At 53.3% G+C, this 21743-nt stretch overlaps 1 protein-coding gene across 1 annotated transcript in view; it reads right to left on the bottom strand.

The window, feature by feature from the left end:
• Window positions 1–17136, bottom strand: part of CMTM8 (CKLF like MARVEL transmembrane domain containing 8) — an 87564-nt gene extending 70428 nt beyond the window's left edge. Inside the window, exon 1 of the mRNA XM_062179482.1 lies at window positions 16921–17136. Within this exon, the coding sequence (XP_062035466.1) occupies window positions 16921–17067 (147 nt within the window). The 5' untranslated portion in view covers window positions 17068–17136. The remainder of the gene's footprint in view (window positions 1–16920) is intronic.
• Between the last annotated feature and the right edge of the window lie 4607 nt (window positions 17137–21743).

Genomic DNA, 21743 nt, shown 5'->3' with positions numbered 1-21743 from the left:
GCAGCTAAGCCAGCCTGGTACTAACCAGTGACCTAGTGAACTGAGCTCGGGGCTTCCACCTGTCACCAAATCATGTAAAGGGGGAGGAAAAATCCAACATGAGCGTCCTCAGGCAGTATGTACACGAGCACACAGTTTGAATGAAGAGGAAACTCACTCAGGATTCACATCAGAGTTAAAGGAACCTTACGTACAACTGCCAATGTAGGCGCTAGTGGAATATTAAATACAGCTAGCACATCTCCATTTGGGCTTGGAAGGCCAGAGTCTCAAAGCACACAGGTTTTTTATTCTCACTCAAGTAAACCCAAAGCCGACCGGCGACTAGCCCACACGTGCTCACAATTTTATCTCTTGACCGCTGTTCACTTTCCGGTTCTACAGCGTTCACTCCAGCCTGCGTCAGATCACGGCTTTCTTCCCTCAACTGATCTTTGATGTTCTTCAAACCTTGATTGATGTAGATTTCTTGTTGCAGCCTTCAAAGCCTCAATGTAAAGACTTCTGTCCCGCCTCAAGCCCTTTTAGTAAACAAGGCAGACTGTAAATAAACAACAAAGAGGTCTGTCTCCTCTGAATTCTATTTCCCCCAGAAAGTGACACCTCTTATAATTAGACTCTGGAAGAATGAAGGAAAGGAACAAGGAGTGAGCTTTGCCTGGTTTTCAACACAGATCTCTGGAAATCTGACACCTAGGGATTCCTTGAATAAAGTCTGCTGATAAAATCTCTCCCCTGTGAGTACAAAGCTGGCATCATCCATTAATTCTACTGACCTCTCACTAAGTCTAAATGAACTCATCATGTAAAAAGTTCAAATAAGCAAGTCTTTGCGTTTCTTAATGTGGTCTTCAAGCTTTGTTCAAGGTACGATCCTAATCCTAACCCCAGTTCCTAGCAATGAGGCTAAATTCTATGTTCACCGCTCATTGCTGGCAGTGTGACACAAAGGCCTAAAGAGAAGACATCTATGTCCAGCATATGCATCTGCATCTCAAAGTCATCCCGATGTTTCAGGGGCAGCCCGGCCTTCGCATCCTGCCCTGCCCCCTTCTACCCGATAACCTGCCAGGTGGAGGTCCCCGCCCCTTCTGCCTGACAAATCTTCCAGTCTCCCAGATACAGCCCAGTATCTGCATTTCAAACACCCTGCTCCGGATCGGATCCGGATTCTCCAGGGGGTCCTGCTCACGCCAGCTAGGCTTCCTCCTGTCTGATACCTTCAGGGGAAAACTCAGATAGGAGCTTCTTAATATTTACAGCCATAAAATCCTTTGTTTCAGGAGGAGATGTGTGAAGACAGAGACCCATCTCCTTAACCACCCCCCCACCCCCACCCCCCACCCCCGGCCTCTCAACCGGACTGCGCCCTCAGCCCTCTGCCTCACTGCTGAGCCGCCCGCCTGGTCTGGCCAGGTGTAATCTCTCCACTCAACCATGTAACCTCATCCCCCCCCCCCCCCATCCGAGCGACTGGGCACTCTCTCCCAGGTCCTGTCTGGAGAGGTGCCCATCCGTTCTTACGGATGTCTCTTCCCTAATAAACTTTGCTACTTTTACTTTCCACTACTCTGTCTCACGCCTGAATTCTTTCTTGCGCGAAGACAAGAACCCTGCATTTCTCCGGTAACAATCCCAAATGCAGCCCTGTCCAAGCAGGACCAGTCAACCAAGTCTACACCTACCGAGGGGACAACCGAAGGAACAAACTACTCTTACCCAAGAAATAACCAAGAGCTACTCTGGGCCTGGGCTCACAGGTACTTCTGCTCACTCCCATTAGAGAAGCTGTCATCACCTTTCTCATTATCACAGGCGGTAGTTCAGGAAATACTGGGTCAGTTGTGCAAGGTCACACGGCTAGAATGCCCGTCTTTGAAACAGGCCAAATCCTCAGAGCACTTTAGAAGCACACCCACTCCCAGGTGATCTTCCACCTGCATCACAGTGACCCAGGCTGAATCCAGGGAAAGTAGACACAGTAAATACTAGATTCAGGTGGATCCACTCAACTCCACTCTATCCCCTTGCTGGTGCCTCACTGCTCACCAGAGACAGGAGAGACAGAGCGGGGCTCAGGTTCTACTATGACGACGGAGTTGCGGCAGACACACCTATCCAAGACACCAGAAGCAAAAGATAGGCTTTGGGTGTTTCTGTGTTCCCACGGCAGACACTGTCAAGGAGGCATCTGGTTTTTCTGTGGCCGCTAAAAGAAACCCCAGTCTCCCACTCCTAGCTTTAAAATATTGAGAGGCGAGGCAGGGGGCTGTGTCATCCGGTGCCATCTGGTGCCATGTGTCACAACACTGCAGTCATAAGGGGAAATCCTGCTTCCTTTCCTTCCAGCTCATGGCAGGCGAGGTCGTACTACCATTCTCGAAAGTGTTCCTCAGAGTCCAGCCCACAGGCTGCTCCTCCAACTCTACCCAGGGTTTTGGAGGACGTCAAATGATGTGTAACAAATCCCACGTTGCTTCCGCTAGCCAGACTGGATTCTGTCATCTGCAACTGAACCCTGTCCAAGATAATGGATACCCCACTTTCCCAGGGAAGGGAGATGCTACTGGACTGGTCACAGTGAATCTCATGGCCCGAGACCTGAGCAGGGCAAGCAACCCACGGGGCTGGTTTCACCACGCAATCCACAGGGCAGGCTTGACTCATTCCCATATAGGACAGGGAGTGTGCCCTGGCTCATGGCTCACCTAGAAACGGGAATGAGAGAGCAGGGACTCCCCCCAGCTTGGGCTGGTTTATCAGCAGTCGGATAATGACTGTGAAAACCCTTTATGGCCGGCGCCGTGGCTCACTAGGCTAATCCTCCGCCTTGCGGCGCCGGCACACCGGGTTCTAGTCCCGGTCGGGGTGCCGGATTCTGTCCCGGTTGCCCCTCTTCCAGTCCAGCTCTCTGCTGTGGCCCGGGAGTGCAGTGGAGGATGGCCCAAGTCCTTGGGCCCTGCACCCCATGGGAGACCAGGAGAAGCACCTGGCTCCTGGCTTTGGATCAGCGCGGTGCGTGCCGGCCGCAGCAGCCATTGGAGGGTGAACCAACGGCAAAGGAAGACCTTTCTCTCTGTCTCTCTCTCTCACTGTCCACTCTGCCTGTCAAAAACAAAACAAAACAAAACAAAACAAGACAAAAAACCCTTTACATGGTACAATGTTCACCTAAGGACAAGTACTGGAAATAGCACTGGTCACAAATCTTAACAAAAGGGAGGGGGAGAAAAAAGGAAGGAGAGGGAGCAGGGGCAGGAGGAAGGGGAGGGGGAGGAGGAAGGGAGGGAGGAGGGAGGGGGAGGGGGGAGGAGGGGAGGGGAGGGGAAGGAGGGGGACGGGGGTAGAGGAAGAAGGAAAGAAGGGGGAGGAGGGGGAGGAGGAAGAGGAGGGGGGAGAAGAGGAGGAGAAGAAAAACAAGAAGGAGAACCGAATAGCATTTTACATGGTAAATTTTAGAGTTAACTCTAACATACATGAAGGACCAAAAGCACACAAGAAAGCGATGCCTCTCAACCTCAGCTCCAATTTTAAAACTCAGGGTCTTCCTGAGCCGCTCCGGCCTCACATCCTATCACTGATCGTGGTGTAAACAGAGAGGTGCTGCTATTTACTGAGATATTTTCCGGGCCTGACACACATTCTTGCATGCAGTAAATACCCAACATTTCTGAAGACTGGATAAACGAGATATGCATTAGTCATTTACACTGTAAAACTCACAGTGAGGTGAGAAAATAAAACCCTCACAGATGGGCCGAAAAGCAGAAGGAACCCCACTAAAAATCTGAATTGGGGCCGAAAGTGCAATTTCTCTAAAACTCTGTGCAAAGATTTTTGGAAATGAAAGAAAAATTAGGAAATACTGAAGACAGTTTAATCTCTCCTGGAACCCCTGGATTGAATAAAAATTCCTTTAAAGGGGAAAGCAAAGAAAAAAATGCAGGATATAAGAATCACCCTGACTGAAACCAGAGTTGAGTATCCAACACAAGGAGTCCAAAAAGTGGTGAGGAAGGCAGAAACACACATGGGTAAAGTTTGCAAATATGACCCCAGAGATGGGGGGAAATTCCCAAAAGCTCCTGGAGAGAAAAACGATCAGGTATTCACAAAAGGAAAGTTGAAGCCGGGTCACAGGGCGGTGAGCTGGCAGGCCAGTGTAAACCAGGCCTCTGAGTAAACTGTATGCAAGTTACAGTTTACAGCAGGAGATGCACATTTTGCAGTCTGGCTAGAGACACCTGCGAAGGGGGCTCCAGGTCTCCCTGAGGAAGCTCTGCTTGCCCAGGGCCTGGGAGAGACCCCAACATGACTCTGCAAACTCTAAGCAGGGCGGAACAATCTTCTTCCACTCCGAACCCCATCAACCCGGGTTGCATGCCACCATCCACTTCACCTCTGACACCATCCCACCTACAGCTTGTTGCTCCGTTCCCGTGGTAACATAATAGCAGAAGGCAACCTGTGTGAGGTGTTTATCCCTCACTGTCCTTTACGTGGCAACTAAGGCTGTGGGAACCATGGCTAGAACTAGGTAGCAAGTGTTCAAACATTCGTGGCGGAGACTTTAAAGTAACGAAACAAAATAGGAATAGAATTTATAACTTGCAGTCCGTAGGGGAAACCAAGAATTCTAAGTAAGGTATCACAATCAATATGAATGTGTTAAATTCCTATATTGAAACAAATTCTCATTCTGGGTATACAAATAAAATGCCCCCTGCATGATGGCTATAGAAGATGTACTTAGAACAAGATGACAAAGAAAAGTTAAAAAATAAAAGGAAGGCTGGGTGCCCGGCAGAGCAGTTACGACACCACTTGGAACACCCATACCCCACAGTGGAGGGCCTGGATCTGAGTCCCAGCTCCGCTCCTGACTCCAGCTTCCTGCTGATGTGCACCCTGGAGGCAGCAGGTGATGGCTCAGGCACCTGGGTCCCTGCCACCCATGCAGAGTGCCCCGTATCAAACTTCTGCACTGCCCATCCCTGGTCCCTGTGAATATTTAGGGAATAAGTCAGCAGATGGGAGCTATCTCTGCTTCTCTCTCTCTCTCTCTCTCTCTCTCTCTCTGCCTTTAAGTGAGTATGTTAACTTTTAAAATATAAACTTAAAAAAAGAGGATATTTCCCTTTTGGGGAGATGAAACATTTGGTCCTAGTTAGGAGTGGCAATTGGACAACATTTTAAATGTACTCTCAATTGTTCATTTTACACTGGTTCACTTTGTCACGTGACCCTCACTTCAGCTAGGAAACAAAGGGAGAAGGACAGAAATACCAAGACCGTGCATACATCCGTACGTGCACAGAGAAAGGTCTGAAGAAAGGCAATGGAGGTTGCATCAGAGCAGTGGACAGGAGAGCAGGGAGTGAAGGAGGACAGGTGGACAGAGACTCTCCATTTATAGAAATGACTTGGGGCCGGCGCTATGGCACAGCAGGTTAAGCTGCCATCTGCAGCACCAGCATCCCATAGGGACACCAGTTCGAGTCCCGGCTGCTCCACTTCCAATCCAGCTCCCTATTAATGCGCCTGGGAGAGCAGAAGATGGCCCAAGTCCTTAGGCCCCTGTACCCACGTGAGAGACCCAGAAGAAGCTCCTGGCTCCTGGCTTCAGATCGGCCCAGCTCCAGCCATTGCAACCATTTGGGAACTGAACCAGTGGGTAGAAGACCTCTCTCTCCCTCACTCTCCTTCTCTCTCTCTCTCTGCCTCTGTCTCTCTGTAACCCTGCCTTTCAAATACAAAAATAAAGGTTAAAAAAAAAAGTACAAGAGATGTATGCTGAAAACTATAAAACTGCTGAAAGAAACTATAGAAGAAATAAAAAAATGGAAAAATACCCCACACTCACACACTGGAAGATTTAATTTTGTTAAAATGGCAGCACTCCCCACATTGATCTACAGATAGAACAGAACCCATATTGAAACCCTTCTGCCATTTTTTTTAAATTTGCAGTAATTACAAACTGATCCTAAAATTCATACAGCAATGCAAGGACCCAAAACAGCCAAAACAATTTTCACAAAGAGCAACAAAGTTGGAGATTCACTTTTCTGATTTCAAAACTTACTACAAGGCTGCAGTAATCAATATAATACGGTAGTGGCAGAAGGATAAACATACAGACCAAGTAGAACTTAAAATTCAGAAATAAAGCCCTTATATGTAAATCCAACTGATTTTCAACAAGAGGGCCAAGACAATTCAGTGTGAGAAAAATGGCCTTTTAAGAAATGGTACTTGGGGCCGGCACTGTGGCACAGCGGGTTAAAGCCCTGGCCTAAAGCACTGACATACCGTATGGGTGCCGGTTCTAGTCCTGGCTGCTCTTCTTCCGATCTGGCTCTCTGCTGGGGCCTGGGAAAGCAGTGGAGGATGGCCCAAGTGCTTGGGCCCCTGCACCCGTGTGGGAGGCCCGGAGGAGGCTCCTGGCTCCTGGCTTCAGATCGGCGCAGCTCCAGCCATTTTGTCCATCTGGGGAGTGAACCAGCAGATGGAAGGCCTCTCTCTCTGTCTCTACCTCTCTCTGTAACTCTTTCAAATAAATAAAAATAAATCTTTAAAAAAAAAAAAAAGGTACCGTGGGGCCAGCACTGTGGCACAGTGGTTTAAGCCAATGCCTGAAGCACCTGTATCCCATGTAGGCACCTGTTCGAGATCCTGCTGCTCCACTTCTGATCCAGCTCCCTGCTAATGCACCTGGGAAAGCTGCAGAGGCCAGCCTAAGTCCTTGGGCCCCTGCATCCATGTAGGAGGCTGGAAGAAGCTCCTGGTCCCTGGCTTTGGCCTGACCCAGCCCTGGCCATCGCAGCCATTTGGGGAGTGAACTGGTGGATGGAAAGTCTCTCTCTGTATCTCCTTCTCTATCTCTCTAACTCTGCCTTTCAAATAAATAAATTTTAAAAGAAAGGAAGAAAGAACAGAAATGGTGCAGGATGATTAGCTATCCCTACCTCATCCCATATACAGAATAAACTCAAAAGGAACACCACACACATAAATGAAAGATCTGAAACTATGAAGCTCTTAAAAGAAAATATAAATCATGGGGCCAGCACTGTGGTGCAGCGGGTTAATGCCTTGGCCTGAAGCGCCGGCATCCCATATGGGCGCCGGTTCTAGTCCCAGCTGCTCCACTTCTGATCCAGCTCTCTGCTATGACCTGGGATGGCAGTGGAACATGGCCCAAGTCCTGGGGCTCCTGCACCTGCATGGGAGACCAGGAGGAGGCACCTGGCTCCTGGCTTCGGATCAGCGCAGCTCCAGACATTGTGGCCATCTGGGGAGTGAACCAGTGGATGGAAGAGCTCTTTCTCTGTCTCTACCTCTCTCTGTAACTCTTTTAAGTACCTGGGTTCAGTGCCTGGCTCCAGCCTCCTGCCTGGGCTGACCCCGGGAAGCAGCAGTGATGGCTCAAGCAGATGTGTTCCCGCCACCCACAGGGGAGACCTGCACTCAGTTCCTGGCTCCTGACTTCAGCTCAGCCCAGCCCTGGGCACTGTGGGCATTTGGAGAGTGAGTTAGCAGGTGTAACCTAGCTAGCTAGCTAGCTCTCTCACTCTCTCGCGCGCTCTCCTCCAAATAAATACATAAAAAACACAGACTGGACATTTTGTCTAGTAGTTTTTTTTTATATGTTTATTTATTTGAGAGGCAGAGTTAGATAGAGATATAGAGATAGAGATAGAGATAGAGATAGAGACAGAGATAGAGACAGAAATAGAGAGGTCTTCCATTTACTCATTCACTCCCCAAATGGCCATAACAGTCGGAGCTGGGCCAATCCAAAGCCAGGTGCCAGGAGCTTCTTCTGGGTCTCCCACACAGGTGCAGGGACCCAACTCCTTGGGCTGTCTTCTGCTGCTTTCCCAGGTATATTAGCAGGGAGCTGGATTGGAAGTGGAGCAGCCAGGACACGAACCAGCGCCCATATGGAATGCCCACTACGCCACAGTGCCGGCCCTGTCTAGCAGTTAAAGATACAGCTTGAGAGACCAGAGCTGTGGCACAGCAGGTAAAGCCACAACCTACAACACAGGCATTCCATATGGGTCCCGGGTCATGTCCTGGTTGCTCTACTTCCAATCCAGCTCCCTGCTAATGGCCTGGGAAAAGCAGCAGAAGGTGGCCCAAGTGCTTAGGCCCCTGTTACCCACATGGAAGACCTGGAAGAAGCTCCTGGCTCCTGGCTTTGGCCTGGCCCAGCCCTGGCTGTTGTGGCCATCTGGGGAGTGAACCAGCAGAAGGAAGATCTCCCTCCCCCTCCCTCTCCCCCCCCAAAGGAAGGAAGGAAGGAAGGAAGGAAGGAAGGAAGGAAGGAAAAGATGCCCGTATCCCATAGTGCAGTGCCTGAGGTTGAGTTCTACTGGACTTACTGGAGATTCCAGCTTCCCACTAATGCACACCCAGGAGGCAGCGGACAATGCCTGAAGCACTGGCTCTGCCGCCCACAGCGGAGACCTGGATGGAGCTTCCAACTGCTGACTGTGGCCTAGCCCAGCCCCAGGCTGTTGCAGGCAACAGGGGAGTGACCCCCAAATGAGAACTCTCTGCCTACCTGTCTCTGTCTCTGCCTCTCTTTCAAATACATTAAATAATTAAATATTTTTTTAAAAAAAGAATGTCACAAGAAATTAATCATTGATGAGGAAAGGCAACGTATCAGGTCTCAGCAGGAAGCCAGGCACGTTCAGATTGGGTAATCTGAGTAGAGCTCAATAAAGGGGTCATTTATAAAGCAGGGTGCAGGAAAACCACAAGCGATAGTCAGCCATGGGGAGAGACCCAGCCAACCTGCTGGGCCCCAGCAGGGAGCTGCCCCCTCCCCTCGCCTGGGAGCCACCCACAGGTGTCAGGGCAGGCCAGAGGTGGGGGCGGGGCCTTGCCACGGTGCACACAGGTCAACCTCGGCGGTGGTGGGACATCTGGCGAAGGGAGACGGCACAGGAGCAGGAGGAGCGTTTGTACGCCATCACTCAGGAACTCCTGCACCAGTCCACGCCCGTGGCAGACAGCGCTGCTACCGACCAGCCACGAGGCAGTGCTCCATGGCAGCACCCCGCCCTGCATGTCAGGACTTCTAGCGTTCCTGGCCTCCAGGGCACTTACAGAAACCCCAACACTGCACACGCCCTGCCCACCTGCTCCCACACCTGCCGGAACCACCGCGGGGGGCCGTTTCTTCCTGATTCTCCCACAAAGACTGGGTGATGGAAGCCAGGCTCACTGTTATTCGAAAGGATCAACAAGAGAGCAGTTTGGATTCCAGCTCTCAGGGCTCAACTCTGTTTGCCGGGACAGTGAGTAAATAAAATAATAAAATAAAAGTAAATTATGGCATGGGTGCTCTAAGTCGTCCTGAAGTCGGCAGAAAGGGTGCTCACAGCTCACAGCTCACAGATGACTTCATTCTTCCAGTACTGGTGGCAGTCACAGCCCACAGCATCTGCAAGTCACAGGGCAAGTGCTGGGTTGCTTCTGGCTCGTTAGAAAACTGTAAAGGCGGCCGGAGCCGTGGCTCAACAGGCTAATCCTCCACCTTGCGGTGCCAGCACACCGGGTTCTAGTCCCGGTTGGGGCGCCGGGTTCTGTCCTGGTTGCCACTCTTCCAGGCCAGCTCTCTGCTGTGGCCAGGGAGTGCAGTGGAGGATGGCCCAAGTGCTTGGGCCCTGCACCCGCACGGGAGACCAGGAGAAGCACCTGGCTCCTGGCTTCAGATCAGCGCGGTGCGCCGGCCGCAGCGGCCATTGGAGGGTGAACCAACGGCAAAGGAAGACCTTTCTCTCTGTCTCTCTCTCTCACTGTCCACTCTGCCTGTCAAAAAAAAAAAAAAAAAAAAAAAAAAAACCGTAAAGGCAAGGAAATGGCGTTCCATTGGCACCCCTTGAGTATTTGAGTAGGGACAGCCACTACCACTCGTCCCTGTGAGGAAGCCAGTTAAATAAGCGAGTTGGGGAAAAACTGTGTTTTCTTTGCCAATGCCCAGTTTCAAGCAGGAAGTCAGGTTCTTGGTCATTCTCTTGGTGTTTTGTTTTTAATTAGTTTTTTTTTTTTTAATTTTCACCCATGTTGTAGCATTTGATAGTAGTCTATTCATTTTTTTTTTTAAAGATTTTTATTTATATGAAAGACAGAGTTACAGAGAGAGGCAGAGAGAGAGAGAGAGGTCCTCCATCCGCCGCTTCACTCCCCAGATGGCCGCAATGGCTGGAGCTGCGCCAGTCTGAAGCCAGGAGCCAGGAGCTTCCTCAGGGTCTCCCACATGGCTGCAGGGGCCCAGGGACTTGGGCCATCTTCTACTGCTTTCCCAGGCCACAGCAGAGAGCTGGATCAGAAGTGGAGCAGCCGGGTCTCAAACTGGCGCCCATATGGGATGCTGGTGCTTCAGGCCAGGGTGTTAACTCACTGTGCCACAGCGCTGCCCACAGTGTTTTGCTTTTATAATGCAGAAGTAGCACTTTTCTGGTGGCAGGCATATCTTTTTTTTTTTTTTTTTTTTTTGACAGGCAGAGTTAGACAGTGAGGGAGAGAGACAGAGAGAAAGGTCTTCCTTCTGTTGGTTCACCCCCCAAATGGCCGCCACGGCAGGAAGTAGGTCTTTTTTTATTTGACAGGTAGAGATATAGATAGTGAGAGAGACAGAGAGAAAGGGCTTCCTTCCATTGGTTCACCCCCCTAAATGGCTACTACAGCTGGTGCTGCGCCGATCCGAAGCCAGGAGCCAGGTGCTTCTTTCTGGTCTCCCATGCGGGTGCAGGGCCCAAGCACTTGGGCCATCCTCCACTGCCCTCCCGGGCCACAGCAGAGAGCTGGAGTGGAAGAGGAGCAACCGGGACTAGAACCCGGTGTCCATATTTGATGCCGGCGCCACAAGCGGAGGATTAACCAAGTGAGCCCCGGCGCCGGCCCTGGCAGGTGTATCTTAATCTCAGGAATGGGATAGCAATAGTTCAAAACACACACACCATATAAAGAACAAGTGGAACTGATATGGGCGAGGCAGGGAGTTGCTGAACAAGGGGTAACAGGCATCCAGCAGGCTCTGCCGCAGCCCTACCCCCTTCCACGCCAATTCTGCACACCGACTTCCCACGATGCACCTGAGCCGCCTCCGTTATGCTCCGTTATGCACGAGGCACCACGTGAATAGGTGTGTAATGAGCTCCACATGGAGACTCCATGACACCTTCCCAGAGATCATCCAACGCACTGAACCCCACCCAAACGCTACCTCACTTGGACACACAATTAAGACACCACACCCTGCCCAATGAAGCCTCCCCACGAGGTCGCCTGCATCCACTTGTGAGTGTGTACCTGTCCCTTAACCTCTTGAAATAACCCCTCCTGCCATTCTCGCACCTTATCTCCATCCCGGCTTTGAAGTCGTCTCCTAGGCAGAGACAAGAACTTGGAATACATCTGCTGGGAGTCCCCACTCCACGGAAGTGTCGTATTCCAGGGCTACGACCCGAGGCCGCCATCCCATACGGGTGCCAGTTTAATCCCATTTGCTCTCACTTCAGTCCAGCTCCCTGCTAAGGGCCTAGGAAAGCAGCAGAGGATGGCCCAAAGAGCTGGGCCCCTGCACCTGCAGACCTGGATGGAACTTCAGGCTCCTGCTTTGGCCTGAACCACCCCTGGCCACTGCGGCCATTTGGGGAATGAACCAGCAAATGGAAAATTCTGTGTGTGTGTGTGTGTGTGTAACTCTTTCAAATAAATAAATCTTTTTAAAAAAAAAAAAAGTATATTTCATGACATCCAAGAAGTCATCTATTAGAAACTGCATCCTGACTCAGAGATTAAAACATGAACAAAAGAGTATCTTAGAATCAAAACAGGTTATCTCGGGGCCGGTGCTGTGGCGTAGCGGGTAAGGCCACTGCCTGTGGTGCTGGCATCCCATATGGATGCCAGTTCAAGTCCCGGCTGCTCCACTTCCAATCCAGCTCTCTGCTATGTCTGGGAAAGCAGAAGATGGCCCAAGTCCTTGGGCCCCTGCACTCACATGGGAGACCCGGAAGAAGCTCCTGGCTCCTGGCTTCAGATCAGTGCAGCTCCAGCCATTGCAGCCAGTTGGGGAGTGAACCAGCAGATGAAAGACCTCTCTCTCTCTCTCTCTCTGCCTCTCCTTCTCTCTGTGTGACTATGACTTTCAAATAAATAAATAAATCTTTAAAAAAAAAAACACACAGTATCTCATTTTCAATTTTAAGAATTTATCCAACTTAAAAAAAGTACAAAGTGCTTCCAAAAGTTTGTGGTGCAGCAGCAGATAAGACACCCGCTGGAGTGCCTGGGTGCCTGGGTGCATCCTGGCCCCACTCCCTTCTCCAGCTTCCTGCTAAAGCACACACCTGGGAGGCAGGGGTGACGGCTCACCCACACGGGAGACCCGGATGGAGTTCCCGGCTCCCGGCTTCACCCCGCTCGCTCGGGGTATTTGGAAAGTGAACCAGCAGATGTGAGCGCCATCATTCTCCTCTGCCTCTCAAATAAATAAACAAATTTAAATTGTTAAAGAAAACTTCATGGAAAATTAAATTAAAACACAACTTCATTTTAGTGCAAAAAAATTGAAATCCATACAAACAGGTAGTCTTGAAAGTCTGGGGAGGGGAGGGCATGTGGGACAGCAGGTGAACCACTGCCTGGGACACCCACACCCTGTACCAGAGTTCCCGGGGTTCAAGCCCCAGCTCCGGCTAATGTACAGCCAGCAGGGGTGGCTCAGGTAACTGAATTCCTGACGCCTACGTGGGAGACCTGGATTTCCCCACTTGTGGTCTCAACCTGGCCCCACCCAGGCTGATGTGGGCATTTAGGAAATAAACAGCAGCTGGAAGATCTGTATCAGTCTGTCTGTCTGTCTGTCTGTCTCTCTCTCTCTGTATGTTTCTTTGTCTTTCAAGTAAAGAGTTTTCTTAAAAGTTTTTGGAAAATGAATATTATGAAAAAACTATGCATAGACTGCAAATTGTTTTGCACCAAAATACACTTATCTTTTTATTTCACTGTTCTGTGAACTTTTTAAAGTATCCTTATGTGTTTAGCCTAATAGGTTCGTGCTACTACTGATGACAATTTAAACCAGTAGAACTTTGGAGGGGCCGGCGCCGTAGTGTAGCGGGTAAAGCCACCGCCTGCAGTGCTGGCATCCCATATGGGCGCCGGTTCGAGTCCCGGCTGCTCCACTTCTGATCCAGCTCTCTGCTATGGCCTGGGAAAGCAGTAGAAGATGGCCCAAGTGCTTGGGCCCCTGCACCCATGTGGAAGACTCAGAGGAAGCTCCGGGCTCCAGGCTTCAGATCGGCACAGCTCTGGCCATTCCAGCCAATTGGGGAGTGAACCAGCGGATGGAGGACCTCTCTCTCTGCCTCTCCTTTCTCTGTGTAACTTTGACTTTCAAATAAATAAATCTTTAAAAAGAAAAATAAAGGTTACCTTTAAAAAAAACAAGTTTGGGGAAAATGACCTGATAACACGTCATAAAATCTTTAAATGTGCACACCCATGGGCCCAACAATTCCACTCTAAAAAACTTTTCCTCAAGAAAAACCACTGGACAAATGTGGAAAGACAAAGGAGGCCGCGACAGCACTGGTTATACCAGAAACAGCACGTACTGTGCACTATACAGGAGCAGGACTAGGGAAAGCCAGCACGGGATGTCCTCACTGCCGGCAGGAACTCGAACAACTCAGGAGACACAAAACCCGAGAAATGCCCATGGCACAGAGCGCAAATAGCAGGCCGCAAATCAGCATGAAAAAAAAAATCACAGGAATATACATACATAGGGGAAAATACAAAGAGTTTTAGAACTGAGAAAATGGAGAGAGAGAAAGCAAAAAGAAAGTCCCTCTCTTAAGGTGAACCTGTTTCTCTCTTGGGGAGAACACACCAAACGCCAGTGCTAGGGAGGAACACACACTGGTCCCTGTGGTATTTCCAGTCTCTGGGGAGAAAGAAGGTCCTGTGGGCTTCCAGGAAGAGGTGGGGGGAGTGAAGACTGGAATAAAACTGAGGATCGCTAGAGGACGGCAGATGGGTACTTCCAACATTCCAAAGAAAACAATTTCCAACCAAACATTCAGTCTGTTCATTACATGCAACGGAAGGAAGACATCTTAAAAGGTGCAAGTCTGGAGGCCGGCGCCGTGGTGTGGAGGGTAAAGCCTCCGCCTGCAGCGCCTGTCTCTTATATGGGCGCCGGTTCAAGTCCAGGCGGCTCCATTTCCAATCCAGCTACCTGCTACTGTGCCTGGGAAAGCAGCAGAAGATGACTCTAGGGCCCCTGCACCCACGCTGGAGATCCGGAAGAAGCTCCTGGCTCCTGGCTTCGGATCAGCCCAGCCCTGGCTGTTGTGGCCATCTGGGGAGTGAACCAGCAGATGGAAGACCTCTCTCTCTCTCTCTCTCTGCCTCTCTGTAACTCTTCCTTTCAAATAAACAAATAAATCTTTTTTTTTTTTTTTTTGACAGGCAGAGTGGACAGTGAGAGAGAGACAGAGAGAAAGGTCTTCCTTTGCCGTTGGTTCACCCTCCAATGGCCGCTGCTCTGCGGCCGGCGCACTGCGCCGCCGAAGCCAGGAGCCAGGTGCTTCTCCTGGTCTCCCATGCAGGTGCAGGGCCCAAGGACTTGGGCCATCCTCCACTGCCTTCCCGGGCCACAGCAGAGAGCTGGACTGGAAGAGGAGCAACCAGGACAGAATCCGGTGCCCCGACCAGGACTAGAACCTGGGGTGCCAGCGCCGCAGGCGGAGAATTAGCCTAGTGAGCCGCAGCGCCGGCCAATAAATCTTTAAAAAAAAAAAAAAAACCAAGTCTCAATTTCCACGAGACCACTAGAGACCTGTGTGTCACTCCAGGTGGCAGAGGAGAGCTCTGGACATGACAGCCTTCAGAGACCCCAGTGGGCCCAGGCCACAGGGCAGGTGGGGAGAGGGGTGGCTCAGCTAACTGGGAGGAGGGTTAGACATCCAGGGTAAAGCAGCGTTTGCTCCCTGGAGAACTGTGACTCAGAAGGGGAGTAGGACATCAGGAAGAACAAGGAGAAGCTCCCCCCCGCTGCTGGGTGGCCCAGGGCTGCACAGTGTCTTGGGTGCCGTAGGTAGGCTGTTGTTCTAACCCAAACCACCTGATGGCTATGGTGGGAGACGAGCAAGGCATACAGTGGCACTTCCAAGAGCTCAGGGGAAAATGGAATTAAAATACAAAGTTATTCTGGTGGAAAGAAAGTCTGAACACAGGGTTCGTTCACAACATGCATTGTCCAGGAGGCTTTGAAGACCCCTTGATGCAAAAGGTGGGGGAAGGTGGCCCAGGAGAGCTAACACGCCCCACCGTTCAGACAGGAAGGCAACGGCACATGCATACAACTGAGAGCCCCCCAGCATCAGAAACAAGCTCTGGGGAGCCCCGGAGGTGTGGGGACAGCGAGGGAGGGAGGCGGACATCTGCAGCAGCACGGCCGGACTCCAACCTGTGCCGAATGAACGCGGGCAAACACAAAGACTCGGCCCAAGCCGTCATGAGGGCAGCTTTGCTTATGTGCCCGTCTGCACTTCCAGAAAGGTCCTAAAATCTCAAAGGACACACGCCCACATGCGCTTCTTTCTAGGGATGGCAGCATGGGCTGCCAATATGTCTTCCCTCCCCTGCACATTTTCCGAGAAAGTCTGGAACACGGTGCATTCTGGTAATAAATCAGAAAGCAAGAGGCATTGTACTTCATGCCTGCTGCAAACGTAGCCCAGGGTAGAAGCCCTCGGTGTCATGCCAGCTTGTTGCCCTGCCCAAACACAGCCTGCCAACTCCCTTATGCACACAGCAAATATTTGTGGAACTCCTGAAATCCAGGCGCTGGAAGGTGGCTCCAAGGCCTGCAGCTTCTGATTGGGCCCCCTGCCGGGGTCAGCCCGGCCGAGGGGACCCCTGGGGTCCCACTCTGGGTGCATGGACGGAGTGGGTGTGGACCGAGCTCGATGGAGTGGGTGTGGACCGCGCTCTGAGGCTGCCGGGGCAATCGAGCGGCCTGCTGGACACGTTTGCCTGAAAGATTCTCAAAGGGCCAGGGGAGGGGGGCAGCCTTCGGTCACTTCCGCACCGTGACAGCTCCGGCACAAGCTGCACTTCAACCGCACGCATGCCCAAACCAGACTCTGGGACAGAGAGCAGAAGGGACGCCCCCCGGAGCGTTAAGAGCAGGGCCTGGGAGAACAAGGTGGGGCTTGGACCCTAGCGCCACCATCCACAGGTGCGACTTTCTTCCTGGCTCTGGGCCTTGGCTTCACAGCTCAAATGGGGAAGGCCGAGCTACCTCCCCAAGGGGACGGCTCCTGTAGGCATTGCACAAGCGCAGGAGGGCAAGGAACGGGCTGGCCAGGCCGGACACCGGGTGCAGAGTCTACAGAGGGTGACCCCTACCAGCTGCCGACAGGGCTCCAGTCCCAGCAAGGATGGGGGGGGGGCTTCTGGGGACACCTCCAGGGGACAGGGGGAGGCACCTCTCTGCCTCCTTTCTCGCACGTTCTGCACCCACACGGGATGTGCACAGCACCAGGCAGGAGACCTGGGGTTGACGCACTCAGCTTGTCCTGGTTCGCAATTTTCCCACCGGGGAGACAATGAGGGAAAGCAGGAAGCTGTCTCCTTCCCCCGCCCCCCATGCTCAGAGCGGAGCCCATCCGCGTGGAGATCCAGGGCACCAGGTGTCCCCGTCACCCACTGCCCACCCACGTCCCGGGGGTCGCGGCCGTCTCTCCCAGCCATAGAGCCCAGGCACCTCCAGCCCACCTATGGGACCACGCTCACTCCGTCCCGAGCAGCGCGGCGGGCGGGTGCGCGCACGGGGGGTCCACCTGCGCCCGAGCCTCCCGCCCCGGCCCGCCGGCCACTCACGATCTCCGCCACGATGAGGAGCCCCGGCGCGGTGCGGAGGAACTCGCGGTCGTAGGCGAAGCTGCTGCTGCTGGTGGAAAAGTTCTCGGCGAAAGAGCTGGCGGTGGTGGTGACCGTGTGCGAGCGCCCGCGCGGCGGCTCCTCCATCTTCGCGCCCCGGCGACCCCCGGCGCGGCCGGGGCTGCGCACGCGGCCCTGCGCCCCCGGCTTGGGGGGGGGGGGGGACACCGGCGGGGGGGAGGGGAGCGCGCCGGGGGTCGCCCGCCCGGGCCCGTCCAGGCGCCGCGCGTGTCCCGCGAGCGCGCCGCGCCACCCCCGCTGCGGGGCGCGTGGCTCGGGGGCTGCGCGGGGGCCCGAGGGAAAGGCGGAGAGCGGCGATCGAGCGAGGGGAGGCCGCCGGGCGCGGCGGGCGGCGGAGGCCGGGAGGAGGGGAGGGGGCGTGGAGAGGGGCGGGCGCGAGGCGGGCGCGCAGGGACCGCCCCGCGGAGGCGCCGCGGCCGGGTGGCCGCCTCACCTGTTGCGGGAGACCCGCGCAGAAAGGGCGCCCGGGGGTCGCGCCCGAGGTCTCCGAGGGGCTGGGGGCGCGGAGGGGAAGGCTGGGGGGGGTGGGGGGGGTCGCGGCCTGCGTGTCCGAAAGGCTCCGCCTCCTGGGGCCGCTGACCCCTGTGTGCTTCCACCTGGCCCGGACTCCGGGGCCGGGGACTGGCCGGGGTGGTGACTTGGGCGGGGCGGCGCGCGCGTCTCCCTCTGCCCCCGCGGCCGCCACCGAGTCCCGGCGCTATTTCCTGCCCCTCCTGCTGGGAACAATTCGAGGAACCCACTTAATCTCTGCGCTCGGAGGGCGAGACGCGGCCAGGCGCTCGCCGCGGCTCCGTGGCGCGAGACGGAGGAGCCCGGAGCGGGTGGCAGGGGGCAGAGGTGCGGGGGCGCTGGTCGGGACGCATCGCCCCGTCGCCCCTGGAACACTGGGTCGAGAGGCGCTGGTGACACACCCTGGGGCGGGCGAGCAGCCAGCGCCCTGGTGAGGGAGGCCCCTTGGGAGACCCGCACCGGCACCTGCGCGCTTGCACGGGGCGGCCGTGGGGTCACCGCTTGTGGCCTGCTTTCCCGGGCCTTGGTCATAGGTCTGTACTATGCAGGCTCTGACACGGAACTTCCGGCCCATCCTCGGTGGGGTCCCTCCTGTTTCGCTAAAGGAACATTGTCTCCGGCACCCTTGGGCCCCAAACACAGGGTAGCTTTGGGTACGCAGAGAAGGCGTCCCGTTCCCCCTGAGCTACTCCAAGCCAGGTTGGAAAAAAAAAAAAAGGAAAGAAAAAAAAAAAAAAAAAAAGATGAGAAGGGACATTTAATCTTCCACACCTTACTAGTTGTGCAAAGAATGAAAAAGCTACAAAGCAGTGACAAGAAGGAAACAAGACATTCGCTTCTCCCAAGTCTGGGGCCCAGGACACCCAGACTTCAAAGGCGTGGTCAAGGTGAAGATTTGGGGAAGTCCCGCACCCGGCCATGGGCTTGGCAGCTTGGGCTGGTCGGTAGGAAAATGCGTCAGAACTCAGGAGATGCCACTCTCCCTAGCACAGCGGTTGTCAGAATGTGTCCCGAGGACCAGTGGCATCCCCATCCGCTGGGAACGGGTCAGAAATCAAAGTTCTCCAGCCCCGCCCCACGCCCCCTGCTTCAGAAACTGAGGGCGGGGTCCGGAGCCCCCACAGACACTGAGACCAGCCCTAGTGTGAGAGCCGCGGGTTAGGCTGGGCAGGTAAGAGACATGGGCAATGGCAGGGGCACCCAAGGCGCCGCGCGGGACATTAGTGAATTCCTAAGACAGGAAGGAAGTCTACACAACTCTATTTCTGTAATACAAAGGACAGTCCTCAAAACTCTTGGGGCCCAAGGGACTTCAGCACTCAGAGTTTTTTTTTTGTTTTTTGTTTTTTTTTTTTTACAATTTAGAAAGGTAAATTATGCATATGCTGTATATTATTTAACACCCTAGTGAAGGCTAGAGAGGCACTGTAACCAAATACACTTAATTTCCTGTAATGAAGATATAACAGACATGTGTTTTTGTTTGTTTTTGTTTTTTGACAGAGTTAGAGAGACAGAGAGAAAGGTCTTCCTTCTGTTGTTTCACCCCCCAAATGGCCGCCACAGCTGGTGCTGCGCTGATCCAAAGCCAGGAGCCAGGTGCTTCTCCTGGTCTCCCATGGGGGTCCAGGGGCCCAAGCACTTGGGCCATCCTCCACTGCACTCCCGGGCCACAGCAGAGAGCGGGACTGGAAGAGGAGCAGCCGGGACTAGAACCTGGCACCCATATGGGATGCTGGTGCTGCAGGCTGAGGATCAACCAAGTGAGCCACAGTGCCAACCCTGGGTTATCTATTGTTATGTAACAAATGTTCCCAATTTTTAGTGGCTTAAAATAACCACCTCAGGCCTGTGCTGTGGCCTAGTAGGTTAAGCCTCTGCCCATGGCGCCCGCATCCCGTATGGGCACTGGTTTGAGTCCCAGCTGCTCCACTTCTGATCCAGCTCTCTGCTGTGGCCTGGGAAAGCAGTAGAAGATGGCCCAAGTGCTTGGGACCCTGCACCCGCGTGGGAGACCCAGAAGAAGCTCCTGGCTTCGGATTGGCCCAGCGCCAGCTGTAGTGGCCATTTGGGAGGTGAACCAGTGGATAAAAGACCTTTCTCTCTGTCTCTCCCTCTCTCTATAACTGTGCCTCTCAAATAAATAAATAAATCTATAAATAAATAAATAAATCTATAAATAAATACATAACTTGCTCAGGGATGTGCGGGTGAGGAATGGGGCAGGGCTTGGCTGGCAGGCTCTTCTGCTCTGTGCTCCATTGCTTGAAGGCATCCCCTCAGCAGCTTTCGGCAGGCCGCTGGGCGGGGCTAGAGAGTCCACAGAGACTTCACTCACAGGCAGGCGCTTCAGTGCTCATCCAACTTCGCTCGCTGTCTCCCCGAAGCTCGCCCTTTCCCAAGCTCTGCATGACAACCAGCTACCAGAGGGAACTTTCCAGGAAGGGAGTCAAGCTACATGCCTCGTTTGTGGGACATTCTGTGGGTCAAAGCCAAGGACAAGGGGGGCTGGTCTATGCGCTGTGGCATAGTGGGTAAAGCCACCACCTGCAGTGCCGGCATCCCATATGGGCACTGGTTTGAGACCCGGCTGCTCCACTTCTGATCCAGCTCTCTGCTATGGCCTGGGAGAGCAGTAGAAGATGGCCCAAGTGCTTGGGCCCTGCACCTGCACGGGGGACCGGGAGGAAGCTCCTGGCTCCTGGCTTTGGATCTGTGCAGCTCCAGCTGTTCCAGCCAATTGGGGAGTGAACCAGTGAATGGAAGACTCTCCCTCTCTCTCTGCCTCTGCCTCTCTGTAACTCTGCCTTTCAAATAACTCAATAAATTTTTAAGAAAAAATTAGCAGACAAAAGCACGATGAGAAAAAGAATGTTTTACACCCTCTCGAAGCCTGCGCCCAGAAAGCACTATTTTCCCTTTGAATGGGGGTCAGCTTCACCAGTGAGGTAAGCATCACCTGGTGTCAGGTGCCGAGTCGGGAAGATCCTACGTCGCTTCCATACGATTCTGACCGAACCGCACAGCCCAGGCTGACTCGGGAGGAGAGCGCGGACAGACCAACTCCAAGAGGCTTTCTCTTGTCAGCTTTGTGAAGGCAGACGCCGAGGGAATATTCCACACTCAGAGTGGCTGGAGGGACCTGGCGAGGGGCACAATGTGACCTCAGCTTTGCAGCATTGTATGAGATGGTGTAGCATCTACAGATAACCTGTGCACTTCCTCCTGGATTTATTTGAAAGTCAGAGTTACACAGAGAGAGGAGAGGCAGAGAGAGAGGTCTTCCATCCGCTGGTTCACTCCCCAGTTGGCCTCAGCAGCCGGAGCTGCACTGATCTGAAGCCAGGAGCCAGGAGCTTCTTCCGGGTCTCCCACGCGGGTGCAGGAGCCCAAGAACCCAGGCCACCTTCCACTGCTTTCCCAGGCCATAGCAGAGAGCTGGATCAGAAGTGGAGCAGCCGGGGCTTAAACCGGCACCCATATGGGATGCCGGCGCTGCAAGTGGCAGCTCTATACCACAGCGCCAGTGCCCCTGGATTCAATTATTTTAATTTTACTTGAAAGAGTGACACAGAGAGAGAAGGAGAGGCAGAGAGAGAAAGAGAGGTCTTCCATCAGATGGTTCACCCTCCAGATGGCCACAACGGCCGGAGCTGCGCCGATCTGAAGCCAGGAGCCAGGAGTTTCTTCCAGGTCTCCCACGTGGGTGCAGAGGCCCAAGGACTTGGTTCATCTTCCACTGCTTTCCCAGGCCATAGTAGAGAGCTGGATTGAAAGTGGAGCAGCTGGGTCTCGAACTGGCGCCCATATGGGATGCCGGCACTTCAGGGCATTAACCCTCTGCGCCACAGCACCAGCCCCTGAATTCATTTTTTAAAACTTTTAAAAACATTCATATATGTCAGAAAGAGAAAGATGCCCCCCCCCACTAGTTCACTCCTCAAATGGCCACAACAGCTGGGGCTGGGCCAGGCTGAAGTCAGGAGCCTGGGACTCCATCCGGGTCTCCCACAGAGGTGACAGGAATTCAAATACTTGAACCGTCCTCCGCTGCCTTCCAAGTCCATGAGAAGTGGAGCAACTGGGGCTCAAACCGGGTGCTCTGATAGGGGATATGGATGTCCCAAGTGGAAGCTTAACCCACTGTGCCACACTGTCCACCTTGCCGGTGTTCTATAAATTACTTCTAGATAATAACGAATACAATGCAAACGCAATGTAAATAGTTATGT

The sequence above is a fragment of the Lepus europaeus genome, chromosome 2, assembly GCF_033115175.1.
Source record: "Lepus europaeus isolate LE1 chromosome 2, mLepTim1.pri, whole genome shotgun sequence".
Classification (NCBI taxonomy): Eukaryota; Metazoa; Chordata; class Mammalia; order Lagomorpha; family Leporidae; genus Lepus; species Lepus europaeus.
Note: the sequence above shows the minus strand (reverse complement) of the source record. Positions and strands in the feature narration are given on the sequence as shown.